The 14,868-nt window shown below is 47.5% G+C and overlaps 1 protein-coding gene across 1 annotated transcript; it reads right to left on the reverse strand.

The window, feature by feature from the left end:
- Positions 1 to 10,561: 10,561 nt before the first annotated feature.
- On the reverse strand, positions 10,562 to 14,027 carry LOC103541374 (BPI fold-containing family A member 1-like). Its single transcript, XM_070589631.1, has 5 exons — positions 13,868 to 14,027; positions 13,564 to 13,720; positions 12,000 to 12,107; positions 11,540 to 11,689; positions 10,562 to 10,646 (listed from the first exon to the last, which is right to left on the reverse strand). The coding sequence occupies exons 1-5, from the start codon at positions 14,025 to 14,027 to the stop codon at positions 10,562 to 10,564; spliced, it is 660 nt and encodes a 219-aa protein (XP_070445732.1).
- Between the last annotated feature and the right edge of the window lie 841 nt (positions 14,028 to 14,868).

Raw genomic sequence — 14,868 nt, forward strand, 5'->3', positions numbered from 1 at the left:
CTTTTGATTGATGATGGATTGCTGTTGGTCCTGATGACCTATGACTTGGTGGATAACAGTGCCTAGTGTATGACGGGCAGTTCTGGTTACTTGATGCCCTATGGTCGGGTGCCCCTTCTCTACCAGGGCCCAGGAGCACGTCAGGAGCTGTTTTTCTAACAGCGTAGTTCTCTGCTGAAGATGGCAGAACTCTGCTGTTCTTCTCTCTGAGACTCCTTTACTGGGGTTTGTCAGAAACTCCACATGGCATCTTTTTCTATCACAGATGCTTCTAGTACCATGAAGGCGGCCTGGTCACATGGCTGAAGCAACAGCGCTGCTTGAACTCCAGCCTGGAGCTGCTGCAGAGCCCATCACGGCTCTGGGCCCCACTCAAAACTAGCACAGAGTAGATGCTCAACAAACATTCCCCTCTGTGGGGGATGCAGTGCAGAGCAGAATGAATTACGAATACAAGTGCCTGTGGGCTGAGGTTGTCAGATAAAAACAGGAAGCCCAGTTAAATTTGAGTTTCAGATAAAAGAGGAATAATTTTTCAGTTTAAGTATGTCCCATGCAATATTTGGGACATATTTACATGAAAAATTATTTGCCATTTATCTGAAATTAAAATTTAACTGGATGTCCCGTATTTTTATTGGTAAATCAGGCTACTCTTCCTTTGTGAGCCAAGCTTTTGGTAGCATAAGACAAGTTGGTGTGATGAGGACTGGGGGAAATGTGAATGCATTTACAATCAGCATCCAATTGGAGAATAATCAGCATTCAAAGTAATTTAAAGAAAAAAGGAAAGATAATGCGCAAGATTTGCTGGAGGCTCATGAGTTTGCAACCCCGGGGAAAAAGCTTGTGCTCTAGAGTTTCAGTGCTGGGATTCAGAACCTGGATCCACTGCTCACAAACTGTATGCCCTTGGGCCTTAGAGTCCTCATCTCTGTGAGGATTAAATAAGATCCTGCATTTGAAGGGTTTAGAGTTACTGCTAAACACGTTAATCTTCAAGACAAGGGCAAGGTTGCCTTGCAACAGCTCCCTCTAGTGGTCACAGGACATATCTCCTTTAAATCGTCCCTTTCAAAGAAATCTGTTAAAATAGGAAACCTCATAATTTTCTGTTAAAAGTCCCAGCATCAACTTTCAGAAACAGAAGGAAACAACAAAGTAGATGCAAGTGAAACAGAAAAATGTTAAGTTTTCCTGGATAATGTGGTCAGAAAAAGAATTGGAGCGTCTCTCTTTCTGTTCTTTGTTCTCTCTCTCTAAAGCGAGGTTACAGTAGCATCACCCAAGGTATTAAAGAGACTTTCTTCTCGCTGCGATCAGAAGAAGGGAAAAGAATTTAAGAGAGAAGGAAAGCATTTCGCTTTCATGATTCAAAGTTATTTGTCTAAAGTCGTCTCACACAGCAGGGGAAGTACCTGTCAACACTGCAGGAGACCCTGACAGAGGGCAGGGAAGTTGAAACCGTGCCCCTCAGCTCCACTTCAATTAGAGCATTTCTGCTTTTTCCTGGTTTGAACATAGCGGGAAGGGAAAATTGCTATTAAACAATCTCAGCAACAACACAAAACCCGAACCCTGGACTGCAGCCACTTCCACTTTCTAGGGAGGCTGAAGAATTGGCCTGGGGAGAAATGTCTCCTTTGCTTAGGAAAACGTGCCCCTGGGCCTTTGGCCCTTGTGGGCAATGCCCAGGGCAATATCTGGAATGGAGAGGGGTAGAGAGTTAGAAACATGCCCACAAATTCCTTGGTGCTCCTTCAAGGGGCAGGAGGAGGGGGAATTCTTCCCGCCTTGGGTGAGGGGTGGGTTTAGTGATTCACTTCAGTGAGGAGAATACGGCAGACAGTGATGGCGGGGGACCTTCAAAACTAGGTCCTAAAGTCTCTGCAGCTTCCCTCTGTCTCTGTCTGGGATCCCTTGCTCTGGGGAGGCCAGCTGCCATGTTGGGAGGACAGTCAAGCAGCCCAAGGGAGACATCCAGTGGCAAGGAACCAAGGCCTCCAGGCAACGGCCATGGGTGTGAATCATCTTGGAAGGGGATTCTCCAGCCCCGGTCAAGCGTTTGGAAGATGCAGCCCTGAAAACATCTTGACTGCAGCTTCATGAGAGACCCTCAGCCAGAACCACCCAGCTAACTCGTTCCTATATTCCTGACCACAGAAACTATGAGATAATAAATGTTGCTTGAGCATAAGCAAAATGATGCCCTTCCTGTGGAGAGGGTTTTCATCTGAAACCAGGACTCAACTGCTGAATGTCTACCATTTCATAGCTTATAGGACTGAGTCCCAAAGAGGAGGATGCCATGCAGTGGGTTCTGTGCCACGTTGCTGTTAATGCTCAGGACGGCTGTGGGACTGTGACTGGTCTTGGCTCCTTTGCATTCAGGGTCACACGGGAGTAGGAGCAGGTCTGGACCAGACCCAGTCTCTGGCTCCTGCTCCACTGTCTTATCAAGTGCCCAGGCTCTCAAGTGCATCCACCAGAGGAGCAGGGACCCTCACCTGCATCCCTCCATCTTCTACTTGGAGGCTTGGAGGTGGGGAGACACTGATGCAGGTCCCAGTTTGTCTTTGTTCTTCCCTCACTTCACATCCATCTTCCCTTCCTGTCTGCCTGCCCTGCTGACTTCAGGCTCCAACACCAGATGCAAAGACAAGAGACTAACTGAGCCCATGTAACCAACTCCCACAGCTCAAGAAATCCCTTGTTGTAGACATCACTCCTGGTGCTCTGTACTGATGGAACCCTGACTGACACTGATACTGATTCTCTCTTGTGTCCCACTCCTGGATTCTGGTTGGTCTGCATGGGAACCAATGATTCCTTCTGGAAAGATTTGGAAGCTAACTCAGGACAACAGCATTTCTTCAGCACCTGCCATGTGCTGGGGCTTCTACACACTATTTTGTGTTCATAATCATGCTGTATGTGCCACTATTATGCTCCCTTTCCTTTCCAATGATGAAATGAGGCTCAAATGATTTGTTTGAGATGCTATTATGGGAAATAACTGGCATGAATGATAACTGGCTTACATTTCTTGAGCCCTGACTATGTGTCAGGCACTATGTGTCAGTCACTATCACAGTGATGAGGAATTGGGCTCAGAATGTCCGATCAGTGGAGTTTGGAGGAAGTAATTATACATCACTTTCTGCCTGGCCCTTACTGACTTCTTACGCATCTGCCAGTCCTCAGTGGCCTGAGCTGGTGACCACGGAGATCTGCATTCCAGATGGTGTAACTCGAAAATGGAACATGCAGTGAGTGTGTGAGTGAGGAATCACACTTTATTGCATTAGGCCACTGAGGTTTCAGGGCTCCACTGTTACTGCAGCACAGACTTGCTCTGTTCTAACTATTACCATGAAAATTTAGATTCCAATTTTTAAAAAGTGAGCAAATTTGGAGACATCACTATTGATGATAATTAGTAAAAGAAGGAAATAGGGAGTTTGGAATATAAAAGAGAATGAAACAGGTGCCACAGAAACAGATGAGGTTTTCTGGTGAGACTTGGGAAAGAAGCAGGATTCTGAGTGACAGTGGACCCAGGCTGTTGGGAGTAAGGTGGTGGGGGTGAGAGAGAGAAATCAAGTCAAGTTGTTGAAGTTTGAAATTAATGACCAGAGACATGAAGCATGTTGTAAGGGCAAGATCCCAAGGACAGTCCCTCCTCCTAATGGCTGACGCTGGAGGCAGGGGTGGCTCTGAATGGCTGGTCACTGTGAGTGAACTGCCTTCCTCCTTTCCTCCTGAGAACACCTCTGCTGGGTCTGACTCTGGGCTTGAGGGGCCAGCGCCTGCCCTCTAGTGGTCCAGAGTGTTCTTGGCTAAGATGAGCCCTGCAGTCCTCAGTCCCCCTAGTGGATCAACTCCAGCTCATGGCACATCTTTGAGATTTGCCATGTTTGTCTGTCAGAGTCTTCAGTGGCCTCTGTAGAATACGAGAGGCAATGCCACTGGAAAAAGTAGGCTTGCAGAGCCTGGGATGAAGGACAAGGGCTATGAGCAAATTTATCCAGAGACAAGACAGAGCCTACAGAGTCAGACAGCCTGGGTTCAAATCCTGGCTCCACACTTACTAGCTGTGTGTCCTGGGCGAGTGACTCCATCTCTCTGTCTCAGACTTTCCGTCTGTGAAATGGGGCAATAATGACTCAACCTTCAAGGGTTATTTGGAGGATTAGTCAAATTAATCTCAAAGAATGCTTGGAGCAGAGCCTGGCACAAAATTGGGGCTCAATAATGAGTCTGAAGTCTCCTTGGAACTCCTGTGGGGGGTGTGGGATCACCTTGGAAAGCAGAGTGGGTGTGGTATGCGGAGGTTGACAGAGGATGAGCGACAGCTCCTCTGATCTCCCTCCTGCGGGTCTGGCTGCCTAGCTCCTGCTCCAGCCCCACTCTGGCCCAGCTGGGTGATTTTAGGGATTTTACTCAACCTCTCTGTGTCTCTGCAGAGGGAGGCGATTAATAACAGTACCTACCTCAAAGGGCTGTGTGGAGGGTTAAGTAAGTGATTACAAGTAAAGCTGCAGTCACATGCAGGACTAGGAACCACAACTTCCCCTGAGCCTTCCTAAATTTCTGACTCACAGACACCATAGAATATCATGAAATGAGTGTTGTTGTTTAAGTCACTCAATTTTGGGATGATATATTATACAGAAATAGTAACTAGAACACAAATAGGGAGGACTCCTGCACACTATTTTGTGACAGAGAGCAGGGGCGAGACTGAATGCATGCCATTGTCCATCACAAGTGAATGCAATTTGCTTCTGAACTCATCATCTGATGTGTATTGAAAAGAACACATTTTCCAGATCAATAGCTACATACCAAGCACCAGGGGCTGCAGTCAACTGTTCTAGTAAGTATACCACAACTGTGAGGGCACTTGGTTAAATTTCTGGTAATCCATACTCATCTGCCATAAGCCATCTGGTTTGGCAGATTGGAGACTTGAAATAGATGGAGTAAGCATAATCCATTCTTTCTTTCCTACTGAATGAAACTAAAACCTGGGACACAGTGAATGAGGTAGCTCTCTGAGGATTCTGAAAAATAACTGATGGCAGGTGAATGGGGAAGGAAATCATAACCTAAAGAATGAATGATCCATAGGTGAGTTTCCTGGGTTTTTATGTCCCCTGTATCTTTCATCCTGGACTCAATGGCAGCATGAATCATGGAACTACACACAGGTATGAACACAAAGAGCTTCAAAAGAAGTCCTCTCTTTCTGATCCAAAAGGTAGGAATGAGGGACCACCATGAGTAAAGACAGTGGAAGAAATCTCCTTTGAAAAACACAGCCCACAGAATGTGGGTTGGAACTTGAATCTAATGGGTTATCCTGACTCTAACAGGGTCAATTCCATGATAAAACAAACACCCAGCCCCCTCAATGTTCTCCATAGGATTTATACAAGATCCAGATTCCCATAACATAATATTAAAAATGTCTAGCATACAGTCCAAAATTACTTGAAATACAATTAGGTAGGAAAGTCTGGCAAATTCTCGGGTGAAAAGACAACCCATAGGTACTAACTCTGAGATGATCTAGATAATGAAAATAACAGATTGTGACTTGAAAGCAGCTAGTATCATCATGCTCCAAGAACTAAGTACTAACATTTTTTAAATAAACCGAAACATAAAAGTCTCAGAAGAGAAATGGAACCTTAAAAAGGAACTACGTGGAAATTTTGGAATGTAAAAGCAAAAATAAAATCAGTGGATAAGCACAACAGCACAATGGAAATGGAAGAGGAAGTGGTCAACTAACCTGAAGATAAATCAGTAGACATTATCTAATCTGAATAAGACGAAGATAAAAAAGCTGAAAGAAATGAACATAGCCTCAGAGTTTGTGGGACTATGACAAAAGGTCTACATTCATATCATCAGAGTCCTGAAACAAGAGGAAGAAAAGGGTGGTGTAGAAAATAAATTTGAAGAAATAATGGTGACAACCTCCAAAGAAGTCTCACTTTCAGGATGGCAGTATGAGGGGCTCTGGGGGCCAATTCACCAGTGAAACAAATGTAACTGGTGAAAATTATAAAAACTCCAGACTTCCACTTTCAGCTTTGACATGTAAAGAGCCTGGAAGCTGTCACTCCTATCCTCACAGCAAGAAAAGAGCTCAACAAACTGAAAATCAACAACTCTCTCAGTTTTGTCAGAGAAGTGTGGTCCTAGGGCAAGCTGCCATCCTGAAATCTGGAGAGATAGGTGAACACATAGAATTACAGGCAAGATCAGCTTACCTGAAGGTGAGGCTGCTGAAGCCAGTAACCAAGAGGGACCCTTCAAAGGTCGTTATGTCAAATTGCTGAAAACTGAATGTGGACTAGCTAGAGAGTTAAAAACTCCTGGGGACCCAGTCTTAAGGTCTGTCTACCATTTTGTCAGAAATCCTTGGGGAAAGGCTATTCATACTGACTGGGCGAGCTCTGAGTCAGATCAGGCAAAGACAGCCTTGAGAATGGGGTCTTCCAGGGAACTATCAGGCAGGTCAAATAATGACCATTCTCTGGGAACGTGGCTTTGAATTTGTCCTGACCCCCTTCAGCCTCCCTCCAGTGGCTGCCAGGAGAATGATTTTCACCAAGATTGTGGGTGTTTCGTTTTCAAGTCTACTGTGGAGCTGCAGAGTGGGAGATGGGACTAAGCAAAGCTAAACACCACAAAGCTCACTGTTCTCACCAAGATTCAGCAATTTTTATTGAATAAACACCCCCTAGATTGCTGTAAGCTTTGGTTAATTTCACAAGTTCTGAAAATGTTTGCTCTGACATTTTTTTTTTTTTGCCAGTTTTCTCACTGCTTTTATGGAGGAGAGAATTTCCAAGGTCTTTAATATGCTATTGTCACTGATATCCCACTAGAGAGATTTTAAAATGTGAAAATATTGTCACTATTTAAGAGTCATAAATGTGTTCTGATAAACCTGGCCCCCTGCCAGACTCTTTTGTATCGAGGGGGGTCTTAGACTAGTTAGTTAGGAATTGAAATTGTTAGGGGAGGGAAAGATCCATCTGTGGGCTGTAGGAAGAAGTCCAGGGAACAGTGGGAAAATAGTATCCAGAGGTCGGCAGTGGCTGTGTGTCCAGGCAGGAATACAGTTTGGTGCCACAGTCACAGGGCAGCAGGACCAGTGCTGATGGTCCCAGGTGTGTGTGCCTGTCCTAAGCATTTTGCGTCTTGGGGCCTCAGCCATGGGGGTGTCTCAGTCCTGAAGTAATGCCTGCCCAGAAAGGACATGACAGTAACTAATGCCTGAATTCTCCCTAAGCCCAATCAGTGTTGACTGCTGGTTTCCAGTCTGCAAATTCCTTCTGTCCTTCAGGTCACTGCTGAGGTGACATTCACAATGATCATTCATCTGCTTAGGGGATTTAACTACTCATCCTCAGCTCAAAGATCTCGTGCTTCTGTGGGCCTGGATGATGCTTCCTCCCTTATATCCTCACCAGAAGACACAAGCTGGTTTCCTACGATAAGCCTTCCGGCAGTTCTGAACTATGGGACTGTCTCCCTACGATGCCATGTCGGTTTCTGGCAAGAGTAGGTGGAAAGTGATGGCTCTGGGCCTGATGACAGATGTTTGGCAGGGGTTGAGAATCACCAACCTGAATCTGCTCATTCTCACAAGGTCAGTGGGGTCTCCCAAAGAGAAACTGACATGGTTTTCTGTGAAGTCTTGGATGTTTCAGGCCTTGATTTGCCTTTTTGTCACTCTGTGACCTTGTGCAAGTCATTCACACACACCGAGGCCTCAGTCTCCTCATCCGTGGGGTGAAAGGGTTGGGCTGGTCCTCTGAGGACCTTAAACAATGACAGTGTATTTATTTTTTCTTTGAGGGGACAACCTTCCCTAGCCCGAGCAGCCCTGTTCTTCTTCTTTCTTGCCTCCAATTTTTCATGAATCTTATCTGCATTCAGTGTCAACTTCCTTACATCCCTACCTCTTCCCACTTACTTAAAATCAGACTTCTTCCTCCAAAAATATGAGTCTCATCCAGAACATCGATAATCTTTTTATTTACAATTCCAAAGACACCTCTCTATGCCTATCTTTCTCAAGACTTTAGTAATGAACACTTTGGACCCCTTTGTCCTTCCTCTTACACTTTCTTGTTGCTATCTTTCTCATTGTCTTGCTGGGAACAGAAAAGAGGTCAGTACAACTGGATGCTTGTAAGCAAAAGCAGAGCAGTAGATGACTTGTGTATCCATCAGCTTCCTGGACGTCTTCCTCGGGGTCTCCCAGGCAATTCCACACAGAGTGGCCACAGCTAAAGGCATAACCTTCCTGCTGGAATCAATTCATCCTCCCACATTTCCAGTTACCTTCAGGCTCCCCAACCTGAGACATGGATAGGAGCCTCACCTGCTCCCTCACCATTCCAGGTTCACCTCCTGAACACCTCTCAAATCTGTCATTTTCACTTCTTGTGTAGTAACCCATGTGTCCTCATCTCTGCCTAGAGTGTTACATCTGCCCTCAACCCCATGTCCACACTTCCTAAGGACAGCAGAAATCCACACTCATCTGGACATGTCCCTGACATGCTTAAGACCATTAAGATCTCCAATGTAAGGCCCGAACTCTGTTCTATGGCACAAACTGCCAAGGCCTGGGCTCTTTCCAACCTATGAAGCCTCAAGTTATGCTTAAGAATAACAAGGCTCCCTGTGCATGGGAAGAGCAATTTTATTTGGTGAGGAATATGGAATATAACAAATGCCTAATGGGAAAGGATGGGGAGCAGTTCTCTCAGAGAGAATGCTGCCTGGTGTTCAAACAGCGGCCATGTCATTGTCCAGAACATGGGACATCCTTTTGTGAGCCCTCAGAAGCTGGGCAGGGAGTGGATTGAACAGCAGGAAATGGTTCTGTTGGGAGAAGACCCCAATCAGATTGGAAACTCAAGGTCACTGGCTTTTCTCGGCATTGGCCCATCATCAAACCCACCCTCCAGATGCAGGGGAGGAGGCTAAGACCCTGGGGATAGAGATCTTGTCTCAGTCACAAGGGTAGTCCAGGCCTGGAGTAGAGGGCTTCTTGTGCATGTATTTGATTCAGTGTTTGTCTGTGTATCCATGAGTACTTGCACATCATGAGTCTGCAAATGTGTGCACATGTGTGTGAGCATGCTGGTGTGAGAGTGTGCCTCTATATGTCTGCATAGATTTCTATAGGTCTGAGTGACCACGTGTTTAGGCATGTGTGTATGTGTCTGTGAGTATCCACGACCATCTGTGTTTCTCTTTGTAGCTATGATGCAGTGCCACCTGTGTCTCTCCATCTCTGTCAGCATTTCTGTGGAGGTCTCTGTGCATCTCTGTCTCTCTCTATGTGGCTCTTTGTCTCTTTCTTTGGATGTCACTGTCCCAAAGTCCCTGCTGCCCCCTACTGGGAGCCAGCTCCCAAATCCTGGGGAGTGGGGTACAACACTCACCAGGTCAGCAGAGGCCAGTCCCTTTCTGGAAGCCTAGGCATTCAAGGCAAAATCCTGCCCATAGATAATCAAGTCTGGAAAATTAAAAAACCACCACCACCATAGACCAGAGTGATGATCTCAGTGTGAAGGAGTCCTGGGTTACCTCACATGCCCCTGAGGCCTGGGGCCAGGAAATGGGGACTCTGGCGATCCGTCCAAGCCCACGCAGGGGGGCCTCGCCTCCTCCACCAACCAGCCCAGCTGTTCTCAGTGTCAGGGATGATGGGGGAGACAGGGTCTATACCTCAACACATATGGATAAATCAAGGCACAAAATAACTCAAACTGGGGAGAGTTGAGGCTGGAGGGAGCTAGCATCCTATGGTGTGCAGGGACAGATCTCCTCAGGGGAAATCATTGCTCCTGCGGAGGGGGAGCCGGGGCTTACCCACAGTGGCCTCGACCAGGGTGAGTTCCATGCTGCTGAGAGCCCCTGTGAGCCTAAGGCACAGCTGACCCAGGGGAAGAGAGGGGAGTTAGGCAAAGTGGCACTGTAGGTGGATCCTGGAAGCAGCAGCATCCCAAGGATGGATTATCTGGGGAGATTTTCTATCATTTCTCTGTGTCTGAGAGTGTTTGATTCTCAGCAATCCCACATCCACACTGGGCAGAGGAGAGACTGAAGGCTTGTGTGTGAAGTGCCATCACACAAGGAGCCATTGTTCACTCTGTGACATGACATCTGTTTCTAAACAGGGTGGACTGCTCTGGGAGGGGTGAGTTTCTGCTTATAGGAGGCACCCAAGTATGGGCTGGAAGAGTGCTCGTCTGTGCCATAGCGGGCTGCGCTGGGAGCTTCTCAGGGCAGAGGCCAGTCCTGTTGACTTGTAGTTGGACCAGCACAGGGCCTGGTCCAGAGCAGGCACAAACCAATGTATTTTGAAAGATGGGAAGAAGAAACACGCACAGATGGGTGAATAGAGAGATAGACTGGTGGAAGGAATTTACTTATCAAGCTGAGGGACTCAAAAAGCTCACCCCAGGGGCCTCTTTCAGCCTGATAAGCTCTCAGAGCCAAGGATCAGGAGCCCCCACTTCTACCCACTTACCTTGTCCTGCACCAGCCCAGGAAGGATCTTGCTGAGTCTTTCGGAGAGGCAACGAAAGGGGACGGGGACCCATCTGAAAGGAAAAAGCCATGGGGTGATGCAGAGGCGTGGGGTTGGTATGGAGAAGCCTTCAGAAGGGCCACTGTGCCCATGGCAGTCTCAGCACCAAGAAACTGAGAATGGGTCGTGTCCATCCACACCCACATGCCAGCAAACACCAAGGGGCCTATCCAAAGGGAGTGACACCCTACACAGCAGTGTGCACAGTAGGTGTGTGTAGAATAAACACATAGCTCCAGTACACAGTAGGTGTGCAATGAGACTTTGTAGAATCTATAGATGGTTGAACAGTGAATAGTATGCAGTTGTCATGAGGATTCAACGAGATGATACATGTGAAGCACAGTATATGTGTCCAATAAATGTGAGCCATGATGAGAACGACTCCTCCATATTGTGCCAGACTCAGTGTCCCTTGTGACAATTACTGAAATCCGTAACCCAGTTAAGCTCCAGAGCTATTTTACCCCTTACTGGGACAAAGCACATTCACACCAATTATCTTAGTGCATTCTGTCAGCAACCCCGATGTAGCTCCATATTACTGTTATCTGAGGAAGCTGAGACTCAAGTTGAGAAGCAGTGTCCAAGTTCACACAGGAAGCCCTCCACCTCTCTCCATGCCCCTCTGGTAGCTGGAACTTGAACTCAGATTTCTTGTTGCCTAAACCAGCATAAAATTAGTCAATCCAGCCTCAGAAGGGATAAGTGACTATTTACCCATCCACTTACCTTCTCATCTACCCCTCTATCCTCCCATCCATCCATCTTCCCTCCCTCCTATCCATCTTCCCACTCTTCCATCCTCTCACTCATCCATTTTCCCATTGTTCCATCTTCTCAGCCATCCATCCATCATCCCATCCTATTGTCTCTGGGCAGCAGAAGCCACCTCTCTGGCCTCACCTTTCAAGCAAGATGATGTGCAGGCTGCCAGGGGAGTGAGTGCAGCTGCCAAGGACCACGTAGAAGTTGTACTCGTCATCTTTCAAAGGTAAGAGTTGTGCGGTGACATTTAGCTTTGCAACCAGCTTTAACAGACTTCCAACCAGGGGCCTGCAGAGGAGACAGTCTGCTACCACGTTCCAAGGCAGAGGAGGCTTTTTCTTCTTGCTAAGAATGCCACCCTCACCTCACTCCACATAGCCCACATCTGTACTCCTCTCATTTCCCAGTAGGGAAAGCCAAGGCTCAAAGAGGTTAATTGAGTTTCCCAAGTGACCCAAGGTCACTCAGTATAGGAGCAAAAGAGCTGAAGTTGGAGACTCATGTCTGTTAAACTTCAACGCCCCCTTTTTGGTTCCCCATGGTCATCAGAGTCTCCTTTGGTGAATCATCTTCTGATCCTGTCTTGGAGCCCACTCACACATTCACATTGAGGGTCATGCCCAGAGGAATGATGACATAGAGACCACGGGCATCACGGCTCTTCACAAGGCCAAGATCCAGCATCTGGGGATTAGTGACCTTCACACTGCCCAGGGAGCAACATTGGAGGAAGAAACATTAGGTCCTCCAGCCCAAAAGCTAGAAACACATTTCACCAAACTTTACCCACCCCAGAGGTGGAGCTACCCAGAAGGGGTGTCTTGCAGCAAAAGCCAGATGGGTTTTGAGTCGTACATCAGTCTTTCCCAACCTATGCACTGAGTCAGATCCCGACACACACATGGCCCTCTCCTCATCTCAAGTCCACGAGCTATTCCAGGATAGAAACTGTGTTTGGGTTATATTTGTATCCTGTATGCCAACTTAGAGACTTACAAAGAAAGGGTCTACTCCACGTTGGTTGACTTTGTGGATTGATGAACAGGTGGGTAGATGGATACGTGGGTGGGTGCATGGAAAAGTAAGTGGTTAGATGTAAGGAATGATGGGTGAATGGATGGACAGATGGGTATGTGGATGAGTGGATGATATACGGGCAACTGGAGTAGGTCTTTCATAAACATTTACCGTTAGGAGTCACTCATCCTGCCATGACCTTCAATGGCAGGTCAATCAGCCATGTTTCTCATGGAGATTGAGGAACAGGAAGTCAGAGAGAATGGAGAGAGGATGGAAGTAAGCCTCTTCTCTGGGCCGTCCACTGCGCCATGAGATTTACATTCCCTCCAGTCCCCCCAACAGTTTCTTTCTGTGGGCACCATAATCTTCTTTTTACAGATGGAGAAACCAAGCACAGAGAGACTGAGTGCCTTGTCCCAGGTCACCCAGCAAGTACATGGTGAATTTAGAAATCAAACTCAAGGCTATCTGTCTCTCTTCAAGTCAGGAGCAAGCACCTGAGTGGGAAGGAATCTTGGAAATGGCTTTGATCCAGCCCTCTGAAGGACTCAGATTTCTCCAGCTCCCTGGCATCAAGCTTTCCATTATTGCTCCTCGCTTGGAGACCTCTCAGGTGTCTCGTGGGAAACACTGTGTTAGATTATTGCGTGGACATCACATTGACGATATAATTGAGGAGAGAAGCTTACACTTTCTTGCTTATATCGAAGGCCACGTATGTTCTAAGGGATTCCACAGGCGAGGAGCACAAGATTATCATGTGTGATGGAAAAAGCCTTGACCTGGACTTGAGTAAATTGGAGTCAGGTCCCTTACTCCACATCAGTCAAGTTGTGTGAGAACAGGCTCCTTTCTGTGCCTCAGTTTTTCCATCTGTAAACTGGGGTTTATCAAATCAACCTCAAAGGGCTGTTGGGAGGATTATAGATGATACTGGGGACTCAGGACATGCTTCAGGACTGGGGGCAATTACTGGTTCAAGAGGGCTGTTATTCTCTACCAGACTGTGGGAAGGGTCTCAGACTGAGTCCTGGGCTCATGTTCAGACCACCCCCGTCCTCCTTCAGGGCCACTGGGTGGGCTGTCAGATCTCCACCGGGGGTTTTCTGCAGGGGACAAGGCCCTATTTCAGGGCTACTCACTCAAGGATGTTCAGGAAAGGCATTGCTGAAACCATTTTCCCAAGCAGGCCCCTAAACAGGCTTCTGGAAGTGACTCCTTCAGCCTTCAGAGCATCCGAGAGTGGAAGATTTTCAAGACTGCCCAACAGACCCTCAGAGAGCAAGCCATGGCTGAGAGCTGGAAAGGGGTATAGGGGTCCTCGGGGGTCAGATCGGACAATTCCAAATCTTAGCCCCACTCCCCCATTCATCCCTGCCCCCCTCCCTCCACTGGACAGCTGAACACACACACAGCTGAAACAGGAAGTCACAGACTCTCACTTACCACTGCTCAAGCTTCCGGGAACATCTGGGATACTCACTTCCACGTCCGGAATCATAGACGAGGACAGAGCTGGGTCCAGGGGCAAGGGCATGGCTTCCAGCAGGGCTGTGGTCTGGGCCAGGAGCCCACAGAAGACAATGAGGGCCCCAATTCGAAACATCTTCTCTCTTCCTATCTGAGAACAGAGCAACCAGTCCAGCATGACACAGATACCAGAGAGGAATTGATCCACCTGCGCCCTCCCCCAGAACACCAGGGAGAGAAGATCCATAGCTAACACTGCTCCCCATTTCCTCCGAGCCAGGCCTCAGGGTGAGCACTGCACACTCAGTAACCGATGTCATCCCAACCACACCCTAAGACGTGGGCACTCATCACTCGCATTGCACAGGTGAAGAAATGGGGGCCTAGTGAGCTTAGGTAACCTCCCCCAAGGTCACAGGTACACAATGGAGATGGGATTTAGAGCCAGATCTGTTTGACCCAGAAGCCTCTGTTTAAACTAAGTAACCATCAGATTGACTCTCCAATTGAGCTTGCTCACAGTGGTTTGAATTAGACAAAGTCAATGAAAAGTTAAACACAGATGTGGCTGAGGAACTGAACTGCTTTGCCACTATCCCCATTACATCCTTCGGTCTGGGTCCAGCCCTCAATGGTTTGTGGAAGTCCTTGCAAGTCACAGAATATCAGAGTTCACACCTCATAGCCACCATCTCATCCAGACCAGCGCTCAGGAAATCCTGTGGCCGTCCAAAGTCCTCGTTGTACCAGGAAAACCAGGGAATCAGAGAGGGGTAATGACTTTCCCAAGGTCACACAGCAAATTGATAGAAGAGTTGTGGTCAGAGGTAGGTCTCTGAACCCTCCCCTCAGCCCCTTCCACACACACACACTCCACACACACATTATCTTTCTTACACTTTCTCTTTTCTCTTCTCCCACAAGCAGATATGGACAAACTTCTGGGGCAACCCCTGACGTCTGACTGCCTTTTGCAC

This window comes from Equus przewalskii, chromosome 21 (assembly GCF_037783145.1).
Source record: "Equus przewalskii isolate Varuska chromosome 21, EquPr2, whole genome shotgun sequence".
Lineage (NCBI taxonomy): Eukaryota > Metazoa > Chordata > Mammalia > Perissodactyla > Equidae > Equus > Equus przewalskii.